This window comes from Pieris napi, chromosome 17, assembly GCF_905475465.1.
Source record: "Pieris napi chromosome 17, ilPieNapi1.2, whole genome shotgun sequence".
Taxonomy (NCBI): Eukaryota; Metazoa; Arthropoda; class Insecta; order Lepidoptera; family Pieridae; genus Pieris; species Pieris napi.
In genome coordinates this window covers 7,918,875-7,933,376 of record NC_062250.1, presented here as the reverse complement: position 1 = coordinate 7,933,376, position 14,502 = coordinate 7,918,875, and the positions used below count along the sequence as shown (strand labels likewise).

At 32.4% G+C, this 14,502-nt stretch overlaps 2 protein-coding genes across 4 annotated transcripts; one reads left to right on the top strand and one right to left on the bottom strand.

Moving 5' to 3' along the window:
- Positions 1-688: 688 nt before the first annotated feature.
- On the bottom strand, positions 689-4,948 carry LOC125058088 (brachyurin-like). Of its 2 annotated transcripts, none has more exons than XM_047662126.1 (5): positions 4,824-4,948; positions 3,486-3,630; positions 2,249-2,498; positions 1,493-1,666; positions 689-1,013 (listed from the first exon to the last, which is right to left on the bottom strand). In XM_047662126.1, the coding sequence occupies exons 1-5, from the start codon at positions 4,885-4,887 to the stop codon at positions 867-869; spliced, it is 780 nt and encodes a 259-aa protein (XP_047518082.1). In that variant the 5' UTR covers positions 4,888-4,948; the 3' UTR covers positions 689-866. The 2 variants fall into 2 exon arrangements, with proteins under 2 accessions (XP_047518082.1, XP_047518083.1); XM_047662127.1 differs by having other exon boundaries at positions 3,486-3,627; positions 4,824-4,914.
- Positions 4,949-7,420: 2,472 nt separating this feature from the next.
- LOC125058085 (facilitated trehalose transporter Tret1-like) lies at positions 7,421-12,889 on the top strand. 2 transcript variants are annotated; one of them, XM_047662123.1, is made up of 4 exons: positions 7,421-7,497; positions 8,417-8,514; positions 8,838-8,976; positions 10,158-12,889. In XM_047662123.1, exons 2-4 carry the CDS (start codon positions 8,449-8,451, stop codon positions 11,369-11,371), a joined length of 1,419 nt encoding a protein of 472 aa, XP_047518079.1. In that variant the 5' UTR covers positions 7,421-7,497; positions 8,417-8,448; the 3' UTR covers positions 11,372-12,889. The 2 variants fall into 2 exon arrangements, with proteins under 2 accessions (XP_047518079.1, XP_047518078.1); XM_047662122.1 differs by lacking the exon at positions 7,421-7,497 and adding an exon at positions 8,208-8,312.
- Positions 12,890-14,502: the final 1,613 nt, after the last annotated feature.

The following is a 14,502-nucleotide window of genomic DNA, read 5'->3' as shown; positions in this document are numbered from 1 at the left end:
TGCTACATTACACATCGTAACTTTGGTCAGTTCCCACCTTAAGCAAAGCGTAAAGGTGGGAACTGACCAACGTTACGAGGTGTAATGTAACATGTAATGTAATGTTACACAGCGAGCATTCGTGCAGTCAGTACGTCGTGTTACGGGGAAACCAGCGAGTAACGAGCCGCTCGTTGCTCGCTTTGAGTGCTCCACCCGGCTGTCGGTTTTTTGGCGAATCCTTTGACTGTCACGTGGTTCAGTAATTACGCGTCGCACGTCGCGAGTGATCATGATTATGATTTTCTATAAATTGTGTCTTTTTTAAGTACTTTTCGTCCAATTAAATTCAACAGTTCTTCAAAATCGAGACCTGCGTACAAAGTTTTATACTGTCCAGTAATCATTTGGTTTTTAATATTGCAATCAATAACAAACCACCTCATACGCCTGTGTTTTTAAATAAGTTTTATGTCCAGTAACATTTTTTCTTCTTAATTTGGATGAAACAATAATTAAATAGAATTAAAGATATCAACGTTATCACTATCACATCTCGTGAACACCGGCGGCGAAAGTAGACCACAGAGTTTTGACGAGCATGTTACGCCGATTTTAGAACACAGCGTAACATGCTCGATGCGTAACACGCTCGATGCGAATGCTACATTACACCTCGTAACTTTGGTCAGTTCCCACCTTTAGATCGGCGCACGAGCTGTCAAAAATTGACATTGACATATACGAACACTTGACAGAAAGCTACAGAGGCTTGAGACAAAAATAGAATGATCACGTGACAAAGCGTTAGCTAATGACATTCTTCTACAAATTCTTAGTGATTTTGTGTCAAACCCCAAATAACTTTACGTTGTATACTGCCGTATCTACAATCCAGTGACAAGTTTGATCCATTCGACATGGTATGCGACATTGGTAAAAAAGCCCAGTCGACTAGTCGAACAATCTGCACCACCAAATGACGCCAACCCAACCAGCACGCCATCTTCTTCTAATGGACTGCCTGAATCACCCTGTGGATTACCTTATACGTTTTAATAAATTTGTTTAATTTGGCTAATGCTTCTTTACGCGAATGTACAAGCAGCCTAAAAGTATTATTTTAAGCAATTTTACTTCCGTAAGAAAAGATAACATGTCAAAAAATATTAATTTCAAATCAAAATTATTAAGTTTCAATTTTCGATCGCTTTTTGAAGCCGAGTGTTATTAATCTGTTTATGGCCTGTTTAAACGAAAGGTTATACACTTAAATTCGTTTTATAGTTCAATATTGCAATTTTCATATTGTTTACAATAGCGATATCGAAAGAATTTCACTAAAATTGGCTTTCGTCGTTGACGTCATGCCATAGACGTCATCAATTGTTTGAAACGACTCTCTATAGTGTGCCAATTCTTTTTAATTCTTAAAGAATTATATTGGTTTATCAGAGTAAGTCTGTGATACATACAACATCAAACACAGTATGAAGATAAAATCTATACTTACATTACACATTCCGGGTCTATTGCCAGGCCTCTTTGCACAGATATTCATTTTAGCCAATATGTCCAGATACTGTTGGAAGTACTTTCGGTAAAATGGCGGTATCAGGGATATACACTCTTTTACAGTCAACCCTTCAACGTTCATACTTTTAATTTCCTTCGATATTTCACCTGTCTGAAATAAATTATATCCAAAAGAATTATTGTAACCTGATAATTTCACAGTAGTATCAGTGCCGGATAAAGCCAGCGCGGGGCCTGTAGCAAATTCTGCCTAGGGGCCCTTGGTTAGGCTTTAGGATTTAAATAGTTAGCCTGTTTCCTCGAAATACTTATAATCGATATTATATTAAAATCGATTAGAAAAGTACAATCTCGGCCTCGTAAACTCGCAAAATAAATGTATACTATATAAAATAAAAATCTGAAGGGTACAAATAACATGCTAGTCTAAATGTATATCGATTATAATTAAAATTTGAAAATTAACGTTAAAAAGATAAATACGTACTTATTTTTACGATTATACTTGACGAAGTCGAGTTTATTTTTATGTGGCAGTGAAGCATAGACTAAGCGCTTCGTGTTAAAGGTATGCAAGATATTTTACGCTACTATTTAAATTAATACTTTTTTTATTACGGTCAGACAGGCGTTGGAGCGCGGGGCCCCTAAGATCGTGGGGCCCGTAGCATTTGCTACTCTTGCTATGTGGCTAATCCGGCACTGAGTAGTATACAATATTTAATTACTATACCTCATCAATCCCCCTCCCAACAAACACCATAGACGTCTTACGATTGCCCATTTGCTCAGGAAGACTTAGAGGTTGCACCTTATTAGAAAACCTCAACGGTGCTGCCAGCTCAATTATAGCGACGTCATTAAATGGCACCCCACCGTACGTTACATAACCTGGATGTATGAATACATTTTTATACTTTACTACTTGGCTATTCTTCTTTGTTTCGCCACCGACATAAGCGTATCTTATGTATAAACGGACACTGAAATTAAATTAAGGTTTTATTATGTATATCTTATTGTATAAGTGTTAAGTAGTTTTTTTCTAAGTGTCGTCTCTGTGTTAGAATTCACTTTTTATGTTTAAACGGAAGAATAATTGTTTTAGGTTGGAAATATCAAAGAGCTGATTACATCCAAAAATACAATAAATGGCAGTATATTAGTGCGTTTTAGCGCCTTTACAAAAACCAACATGTGCAGGATTTTCGGGATTAGCTTTGGTCGCGTTGAACTTGTCTATTAGTAAACACTAAACATAGATTAAGAGATTTTTGTGTTATTTAAAGTTGTTTTGTGATTTATGCTGTAACTATTCTTGTACGGTAGTCATTTAAGTTTTTTTGGTTCTTTCATTAATTTTCATTGTTCACCGATTCTAAAATGAACAGATACGAACAGAACAGATGGTAAATGAGCAATAGCTGAGCGCATCTCATGTTTTCATACTTCTGTCTATGTAGAATATTTTTGTTTGTTTGTTAAATGTCAATGCCAAGTTGGGCTCTGGGGGATTTTATTTGTTCGTTTAGCCTACGGAAGCTGAATGTACGGCATAAGCGAATATTACTTAAATATAAAATAATCTCTTGCTACGCAGAGACATTGGGTCTCTTTGCGTTTTTACGAAGAGTGTTCGGAAGAATTTTTTGGGTTGATCCCTCCTGCCTCTTTTTAACACCGTACGAGCCGTACGAGCCGTACGAGCTCTAAATTTCACCAACATCATCTTGATGGTTGGAGGTCTTCCACTGTCCTTTTCACAAGGCATTTTCTTTTTCGAACTAGCGAACTGTGGAATCGACTCCCGGTGGGGGTCTTCCCTCAGAGATACGACCTCCAAATGTTTTGAAAATCGAGTGTACCTACTCCTTCCTTAAAGGTGTCTATGGGCTGCAAAGACTGCCCTTTTTGGTCGTCCCGCAAGCTCGTTTGACCCCCTATTATATATAAAAAATAAAAATAAATACCTGGCATCGTCAAAGCAATGGGCAGCAGTGATTAAGTGTCGATCTGATATGATTGCAGCGCCACAATTTACAAGCCCAGCAAAGTATGGAAAATCTTCAATACGCGCTATCTCTCCATACAAAATACGCTCAAACTTTTCACCTGCTACAGAATTAGTAAAGTTAGCTTGCACTTTTACAAAAAAATATTGTTGATTCTTGGCACAAGTTATCATACTGATATGATACCTTGTACGTGTAATAAGATTACGAGTCGTTATTTACATTCTTTATATGTAATTTTAAAATCCTATAAATACCTACCTACATATTAAGTAAATAGAAAATATGCGCGTCCAATAATGGAGTTGGTGAATATTGGAGGTTTTTTTCTTATAGAACAGGGGGCAAACGGGCAGGAGGCTCACCTGTTGATAAGTGATACCACCGCCCATGGACAGTCTCCATACGTTGAGGGCTCGCAAGTACGTTGGCGGGCTTTTAACAATTGGTACGCTCTTTTTTTGAAGGACCTTAAATAGAATTGGTTCGGAAATATTTCAGTGGGCAGATGGTGCCACATAATGGTGGTGCGGAGTGGGTATAATTATTTTTTATTTAATTACAATAATTAACTGTTATTGTAACTGAAACATGTGATGAGGAGCATGGTGTAATGGTTTCAGGTTTACTAAAATTATAGCGATTCAAAAGAGTCACGGGTAAATTAATAAACACTGTTCCAGTTCTTCCTGTTCATTGTAAAACACAGCGATGTAAAACTTAAACGCATTCAGAAATCAATGGAACTAATCAAGCATGTAGTCTTTAAATAGTATATTTTTACATTATACACATATATAGCTATTAATTACATATACAAAAAAATTATTACTGACCCTGCCATAAGTGACATTGAAAAAAGAATAGCAACGTTCGACCACTATCTTCTGTGACTTTAAAAGTATGATTTGTATAGATAATTTTATATCAATAGCTAAGACTTCGTTACTATTTTAGCTAAGACAAATTAATTTAAATAAAAACATTATTGCTTGAGTAAACTTTGAACCTATGATTATATTCTGGGAGCCCTGCCCTGCGATTCTGTAACTCAATTTTCGAACTCACACAGCGGTTTTCGCATCGGCGGTCGCTCTCAAATCAGTCGTGAAGCAGTCATTTTATGATTTGGCATTCTAATAAACAATAAACTACAAGCTCCCACCTTTTCAGAATGTGAGTTACAGAATCGCAGGGCTGGTCACTTTTAAAATGAATAACCATAAATAAAATGCATAATAGTGTTAAATATGGAAATAGTTATATTAAAAAAAAAGTTATATTAAGATTACTTACGCTTCGTATGCACAGAAAATATATTGTAGGAGACTAAAAAAATATAAAATATTTTACAAGACATGGTTATTTAGGACTTTCAGATACTCACTTGTTCTTAATGTTTGGTATTTACTTATTTATATTAAAATGTTCAATAAAAAATGGCATGTCCTTAGGAATGTGTTTGCGTCAAGTCTGTAATATTTCAAATATTTAACAACTTTGTTACAAACCTTTGTGTGTGAAAATAATTTTATGGAATTTAAGACATCGTAGGCAGATAATGGCTGTAACAAACCAATGTTACAGCCATTATCAGTTTTTAATTTTTCACATAAATTTTGAGGTTATGTGAAAAATGTGTGAATACAAAAGTTTTAGATCTTTTTATTACCTCCAACTTTGCCATTTAACTTTTTTCGATAGGACTTTTAGTTTTGCCGGAAATCGAGATAAACCGTTTTTTACCCTTAAAACTCCCCCCCCTTCCCCTTCCCGACCTCAGATCGACCGTAATTTATTTTTCCTTTCATTTTGATCATATTCCCCTCCTTTTCTAATGGGTTTCATCCTACTGTGATTTTTTTTGGTTTCAAAACTTATCGGCACTGGTCTATATATCTGAGTAAACAGTTCATTTGAATTAGAAGAATTTGAAATTTTGTGAACCACTTTTTATCTTACGTTATATAACATAGGAAAATGTACGGCTTCATAAATACTTTGGGATATAATTCAATTTCATTGAATATAACAAATAATAAGTTTATTATCTATACAGCTTTTCCAATATATTTCAATTGTTCCCCGCAAAGACATAAATGTAGCCAAAGGAAATGAGATTTGTACAATCAGCCCTTCTCGTATAAATATTATTACATATCTAAAACGTTTATAAAGAATAATTGTATACCTTTTTTAATACTAAATGTAGAACGTATTTTTATTTGTTTTGTTTACTTTTCATTAATGAGCAATATGTAATCTAATTCCAGTTAATTAACAGTTATTGTTAATGAAATGATTTATTTTCTACAAACAATTACAAAGAAAAGCTTACAAATAATGAAACAATTGTGCAAATAAAATCTCTCTGAAAATCAGTGATGAGGTTATAAGGCCAGCTGTAGTGTCCACTGCAAACACTGCCTTAAGAAATTAAGAATTAGAAACGATTTATTTCTTAAACAACCTGATTGAGGACAATTTGCGCTAAGAAAACTGTTAAATTTAGCCAATGATTATATTTACAAATAATTAAGAAAAAAGTCAAACATACATCATTCTTTATATTTAAGCCCGGCAACAATGATATTAATAAGTCGATTCATTCTTGGGCTTCTTTTTGCCTGTGATAATACGATCGGCGCTAAAATTTTAACAGAACTTGGCGCTGTACTATAGAGGACCAATATTTTTATTTAAATCTGTAGTTTGCGTACAGCCTACAAAGGATTAGCTTGGTTAGTTTAGTTTAGTAATTTTTGGCCGGAGTTGTATGTTGTGTGAGTGGCGTATTGGCTAGTCTAGTTGGAAATGGAATTATTTAGATTTCAAGCGATGACACTACCGGTAATAGCAACACAAAAGGATTTATTGCTAAGGAACATAGAAATCATTAAGTTTTTTTATTATAATAATTGCAAAAGCCACAAGGAGTTGGTCGCAATTTTTTAAATGTACCTCGACATACACTTTTTACATTTGTGAAATTATTTTGATTTTTGTTGTGTCTCCATGTTGGGAGTAATTTTTACTAAAATTATTCCAAATGACAATAGTAAAAGAGAATTAAATGAACAATGGATATTTTTATCACGTCAGGATTTCTATCAACCTTTGTACTCAGGTTTACTGAATGAAGCATGCATTTTCTATTATAGTTATATCACTAGGTATACCCATACCTACCTATCAATCATATTTTGTTTATATATTGTTAGTTATAGCATTAGCATTTACACCAGTTTAATAATAGTTAACTTGAAGTTCACGGATATCCAATCGGACGCATTAGTTCTGCAGCTAATCAGTCATTAAGTTTCGTATCTAAATTGCACCGTTAGGTAAGGTGATTAGGTAATTATATACAATTTATTATAACTATTCCTAATCCTGATTTATAAACTTTATCACCGTTTAGTTGCTTATTTGGTAACTAATAATGTCGTTGGAATTCGGTGAAGACAATACTACGGGTTAAATTTAAGTACGGGTTAAAGGTAAGTTATAAAGTTTATATTTTGCTAATTGTTACGCCAGACAGTACTCTAAAAGGTGCCACACATTCAAATTGAAAAAGGTAAAAAAAATCATGGTTATCGGTATTATATATTTTTGTTATTAATGCCTTCGAATCAACCGTGGTAGGGACAAGAAAAAGATGCGTGTAACGAAATAATGTGACGTGTAACCGAAAAATGTGATGGTAGATTTTTTTCCAACGCCGATAAAGAAGTTTCACTTCAAAAAAATAAATTAAATAGGTTAGTAACAAATAAAATAAGAGTTTTTTTAACCACAAAAAAAGTTTTCTAATGTATAATACACACAATAATACGCAATTAGTTAGCGACAAAAACATTTTAATCTATTCAAGAATTCATTATTTATTGGAACTTTATATCGTTAAGACTGTTTTAAGACCTAGTTTACATTATAAAATCGTATAATGTTGGCACGGATATAAACAGTGAGTTTAAGATATATTTTTAATACACTTTTATTCGTCATTAATTAGGGTATTTAGTAGTAGTACCTTATTTCTATAACCCTATGGGTCAGGGTCTTTTAGCTATATTGTACCGTCTTCTGATGTAAGAATTCCTTCTATATTTTGGGGGCCTCAATCTAAGGGTTTAGAGTTTAGTCCGTCAATAATACTTTGCGATCGACGACATGTTATCACATATTAAGTTAGGATTGCTGCACTGCAAGCACTGCTAACAACTATTTAAATAAAAGCCCCGTTATTTCTATTTCATCAATGACACAAATTCATAGAACTTTCATTAAAACAGATTGCATTTTAATGACGAATGATGGGCAAAAACTAAATATATATTATTCGTGAGTTTCTGTTAAACTGTGTCTACATTATATTAAAAAGAGAAAGATTAGCTTTAAATTATGGTAACATATTTATATTTTAGAAAAGTTAATCGTTTAATTTACACAGAAATTTACACTACTTTCACCGTGGTGTTCCAAGATAGAGCGCTTAATTTTCTAACTGAGACCATTAGAAGCCTTATAATATAACGTAACATATTCTTAATCACCGGAAACACACCCACCCGTAAGCCACCTGGCGTTGCAGCTGTTAAGAAAATTTTTTTAATATACATACAAATCATATATCCACTGTATATAATTAATCTACAATTCAGAACAGAAAATAAATAATTTATTGGATAAACTTTATCAGTGCACATTGGTATAGCTGGTCAATCGTTTGTGTTTTTATTTTATATACAATAAAATAGTAAAGAATAAGAATTTGTTTACGTGAGTAAATTCGCGACTCCAGTTGGTAGGCTGTAGAAAGTGCATAGTAGCTTATTATGACTGTGTCATCCAATAACAAATAAATTTATTGGTTTCCGTTCTAGTTTCGTACTGTGACAAATGATAATATATCGTCATGGATCCCAAATATGAAGCTAACGTAGACAAAACTCTGACTCCTAGAAAAATATTTATAAGACAGGTGAGTTTATTGATATATTTATATTTTATCGTATTTCACTAATTGTAAAAAATTATGCATTTCTAGAATGAAACGTATGACCCCGCATAACAGTATATTTACGATTTCGATAATAGCCTAGACTGATCACCTGCCGTACAAAAATATATGTATAAGAGACACAGGAACATGTCCTATACTCATAAAAAATAAGTTTAGATTTCCCTTAATTGACTAAAATACCTTTAACAATAATTGTTTAAGAGTTGGATTTTTTTTGCCAAAATACACGTAATGTTAGCAAAGTCTCTAGAAGAATCATCTAAAGAAAAACATGTTTTCAGATCCTGGTGTCCAGCAGTGTTTGGTCTAGTTTCTTTATGTTTGGACTATGTATGGGCACACCGACAATCTATATATCACAAACAAGAGAGGAAGCCAATTCAACTGATGTGATTTCTAATGAAATGTCTTCGTGGATAAGTAAGTTGTAGCTACCTCTAACAAGAAAAAATCCTTATCCAATCACATTCAAATCTGTTCCATAGTTTGAAAGAGTATGTAGGGTACGTCAAATGTGTATTGGAATTTGACATATAGGACTAAGAGACATATAAGAGTAGCTCTAAGCATGACTTCGTATAGCAAAAACGTATTATATTTTGAAATACCGGGTCTGAATTTCTGAGGTTCCCGTTTCTGAATTTTACCAATCACGGTACAGGCCAAAAAAGGACATTGTTTTATTATAACATGCCATAATCGTTGGTTATAATTATTATCAACCTTTTATTAGCCTTATTTTTGTTAGAATTGTTCGATTAAAATAAAAATATGTTTATTATGGAACATAAGGTACAGGTATCACTTATTCCACGTCATTAAATTTGAAACGGCCGAGAGAAAAAGCCGGCGAAAAAAACTCTCGGTACTCTTTTAAAATAGCAAATCATCAAACAACATTTATTTTAAAACCAATATCGCAAATTAATTAAAAGTAGCCTGTCTAGCACTAGTCCCAGGCCGTTTTATCAACTAGATAATCGTTAACTTTATAGTATGCCTTTTTACACAGCTTTCCTTTCATACATTTCTTACATTTATTAAAAGGCAGAGATAAAGAAGCCTCTGGGATTTTATTAAAGAAGAGTATCCCTTTTCCCAAAAAAGAGTTACTAACTTTAGATAGTCTAGTACGGGGTAATTGCAGCCTGCGTTTGTTCCGAGTATTAACATTGTGCGTATGTTCTATTCTAGTAAACTTATCACTATTTTTACATACATACATAATATTTTCATAAATATATTAACATTCAGCCAGGAAAGTAAAATATCGTGAGGTAGCCGGAGTTTTGTTAGAATCAAAAAACCACGATGGCCGTTAGGCGCAGGAGGTTAAGTACCTACTTACTTGCCTAATGAACATAATACATGAAACATTTATTACAGATAATAACCTCCATGTTTTTTATCATAAATACTTCGATAGTTTAATGACTTTAAAAAAAATTGATAATTTTAATTATTTAAAATAAATAATTAAAACAGAGATAAAAAATATTTAAGTGCACTACCAGTTTAATATGTTATCACTCAATTGTAATGGGTTTTTTAACCAAGAATAATTGAAGGTTAATGATTAATAACTATATTATCTCAATCAGGTTCTGCGTACAATTACAGCGCGATACCCAACCTCTTCATTGTTGCATTCCTGTCACGGAAATTTGGCCGAAAGAAGACTTTCCTAGTCGCCTCTTTGACATCTGCAGTTGGATTCGTAACCTTGTACTTAAGTTCAGACTCCACACAGGTGATAATAAGCGAGGTATTACAAGGAACTCTAATTGCCTCAGATGGAATGATTTGTGTTATGGTTCTTACAGAATATACATCACCGAAATACCGAGGATTCTTCCTTACATTTAAGTCAGCAACGTTTGGTTGGGGAATGCTTGTTGCGAATACGATGGGGACGTTTTTGCATTGGAAGTCAATACCGGTACTAGGGTTTATCTTGTCAGTATATGCATTTATCTCTTGTCTTTTCTGGCCTGAGTCACCATATTGGTTGGCTAGCAGGCAAAATTACGACGCCTGCGCTAAATCCCATTGCTGGCTCAAGGGGACTGACGAAGAGTCTATGAAAGAAATAAACTCATTGATAATGCAACACAAAGATTTAAGTCGCGCAAAAATAGAATCTTCGCAGAATATACTAAAGAAGATTCAAATTGCGATAACTGCAAAAGCCTTCTACAAACCTTTTGGATATACAATGCTTATGTTACTCTTGTACTATTTTTCTGGTAAAATGTCGTGCAATGTATACGCCCTGCAGTTAATTAAAAATGTAACTAACAGTGAATCGGCTGCATATACAGGAATGCTAGTAATAGATGCATTAACAGTTTTCAGTATGTATTTCACCAGTGCAATTGTTAAGTTCTATAAGCGAAAAATGCTCTTTATCACGACTTCTTTATTTGGTATTTTATTCTTACTGTGTATCTCTATTTATTTGTATCTATCAAAATTAGAATTTTATGAGACAAATAGTTATATCTTTTTGGTTTTGTTAACACTATACATGATTGTTATAAGTTGTGGACCGATTACTATAACGCCGTCAATTATCGCAGAACTATGTCCTCTTAGATATCGAGGACTATACATGTTATTTATGGAGTTAGTTGATAATATAATAATGGGTACTGTTGTTAAAATATTGCCTTTTCTATTAAGTACAATAGGTGCCCACGGTGCATTCTTTTTCTACGGTAGTTCGTCACTTATTTTAACATTACTGATATATTACTTTATTCCAGAAACAAAAGATAAAACTATTATTGAAATGGGTGTTCTTATGGGTACTTAGAGATTATGATTTTAAGGATTTCATGGTCTAAACAAGTTCCTTTAAGATACTAACACAGGATGCGTTGTACTAACTATTATTGAGAAAATACAAAAAAATAATATATCTGAATATAACGAAGTGAATTAGCAAGATATTAATGATAAAACTTATTGCAATAATTTGAAGATAGCCCTGGGAAAGTGTGAAATAATAAGAGAGTTGAAAGTGGTAAATTATTAGGTTTGAATGATCTTTAAAGTATTGAATTTGAAATATTTAGTTTCAAGGGCATCTTTTTAGTTATTGTTAAAAGTCAATTATATTTAATGGTGTCCTCATTATTTTTGAATATACTTGTCAAGCTCAATTATAAATCAATATTTCATATTTTTTTTCAATGCATTTGATTTACCTTAACCCATTTTCATACAATTGCCCTTTTGTAAATATAGTTATTATAAACTATTATTATTAGTATTTTACTTCGCCCTGTTTTTATTACAGAACTACCTTTTATCGTTAAAACGACAAAGTACGTACGTTTATATTAAACATGCACTCAACAATATTCTCCTCATTCAACTGTATATACATTTTTGAAATGAAAATATATTATGATAAACCATTTATATCGGTTCTATAACTATTTATTTTACGGTTGGTCTTACGCATGCACGCTATAAAATTCGCATATTGTTTTTAATAATTTTTCAAAATAATCCTGCCACGACTCTGCGTGGATTGTTTTATTAAATATAAACTTAGACATTACCACAAGCTAGGTAGGTTTAGTCGCCGGTTCAAGACAAGAAAATCTAAAAACGCTTTTTCTCAAAGGTACTACAAAAACTTTCTTAGTTCATCAGCTAGGTCTTTCGATTCCGTGATTCAAAGTCGGAGCACGTTTATCGTGAATTTACGGTCGATTCATCCGATATTCGATTATTAGGCATTGATCTCTTTAAAATTTCGCTTTTTATTCGCATTGCCAGTCCTGTTCAATTGGCTAGAACGAAATAATTTTCTGATTATACGCCGACAGAATCTTTAATTTGCGCCATTAATGCTGTTATTTTAATCGTGATAAAAGTAAAATGTCTTCTATGAGTAGGTTTTTTTAGTTTTTATTTCGAAATAAATATGTTCTAGGTGTTCTTTCGTTATTTTATCCTTAGTAAAAATCACTTTAAATCCAATATAATTAAAGGCAACCCTTTAATAACCATCAATTTTAAAATGAGATTTTTCATCGACTTTGTAGCGAATCGTAGATACGCACTAAAAATGTACATACTCTTTTGTGTAGTATTTTCTATAAGATTTTGATATATGTGTTAACATAAAGATAGGACACTAAGAAAAAAAGAAAAGCGGACGTCACTCAGAACAGACTTATAAGACGAGTAATATTCATGTTTTTTTCCTTGAACGTTTCTATGTTAATATAAATTAATTACTGTTGTTTGTAAAGAATAAATCAATTCACAAAGATAAAAATGGGTTGAGATTTATAACAAGATAGCACATCCCATAACTTTGTTTCTGATTAAAATATAATAAAAAATCTAATTTTGATAGATACTAATAATAAAGTTAAAGATAATAAAGTTATTACTAATTGTTATAATGTTCGTCATTTTTTGTAATCTATTTTCCTTTAAGTACTTGCATAAATTAAAAACGAGCTGCTTAGTTTTGTTACCTAACGTTTACAAAAAAAAAAATATAAAACTAAAAGAAAAATAATCCGATACTGTATTGATTACAAAAATTTCAGAGTTCTTGAGAATTGTCTATGAATATTGTAGTGCATACCATTGGATTGAATACATTGTTTTCATCTTTATGTAAGCAGTACAGACACTAGTTTAATTAAAACTTGTAGCGATACAACTATCAACTCTGTTAACTATGTATGTACGAACTACTATTTGAAGTTTTTATTTTGTGGGGACTGCCCACATATCCCATCCATTGGAATACCTACAAGTCGAGGTCTTATTTTTCCTGATTCAAGATAAAATAACGTTCTTTAACTCGCTTTCCCTTACCATAGTAAAACTTCACGTTCTTCGCTGTTCCTAGAATGTATATCTTTCTTTCTCTTAATAACATCAAATTCCCTTAGATTCGCGATGCTTTTGCAAACTATATTCTATATTAACTATAATTAGGATTTAAAACTTAATACATATTTAACTAATAAAAACCAGTATGTATATTAATTACATATCTACAAGTTATGACTTATCGAAACGAAATACATATGTTAAAATGACAATTTAAGTGTCCCTTTTAGGGATGAATTCTTGTCAAAAATCATTCCCTAATACATAATTATATCTATATATTATCTTTTTGTTACTTTAGCTCTGTCTTTATAAGTCAGTCGTGATTATTTTGTATTCGACAACGATGAATATATTTCAAATCAGTTTTATTATATGTAAATGTATGATAGACATAATTAATGTGTAATAAGCAAACTCAGTCATAATATGTAATTTATTACAACCTTGAACTCCTATTTAATTGTGGTTAACGGTTTATAATCAACAACTATTTCAAAACCTGTATTATAAAACTAGCCTATATAAGGCTTTTATGTATGCCATTACAGTATATACACGCTATAAACTAAGAATAAATAAATAAAAATCGCATTTGGCAAAAGTATCGAGGTTCAAGCAATCCACGGTCATAAAATGAGATATAAAAATGTATTGTAAGAATTAGTTTTTAAAGAGATGCGAAGGTACAATGGCGTTATCTGGTCCGAGTTGGCAGCCTCGGCTGTTGCCTTCTGTTGTGAGAAAATTAAATTACCCCATTAAGTGCCTGCCTCTTATGGCGCCTTCATAAACATTGCGAGCGTTTACTCGACGTTTCTATTATTTGATATTTTACACTTTCATTAATAAGACAATTATGTTTCTTACAAAATAACGTAGCTATAAATTATGTTATTGTTACTATATGCTACGGGAGTAAAATTAAAGAGGAAACAATGGCGCATTTCGTTTGTTTGTAATTGGTACAACGGAACGACAAATCGTGTCACTCGGCTGAGGACTAGAAATACTGATACGATGAAAGATAATAAAATTTACGCAAAGAAAATTTTATTGTCAGAAAAAAAACTAATATAA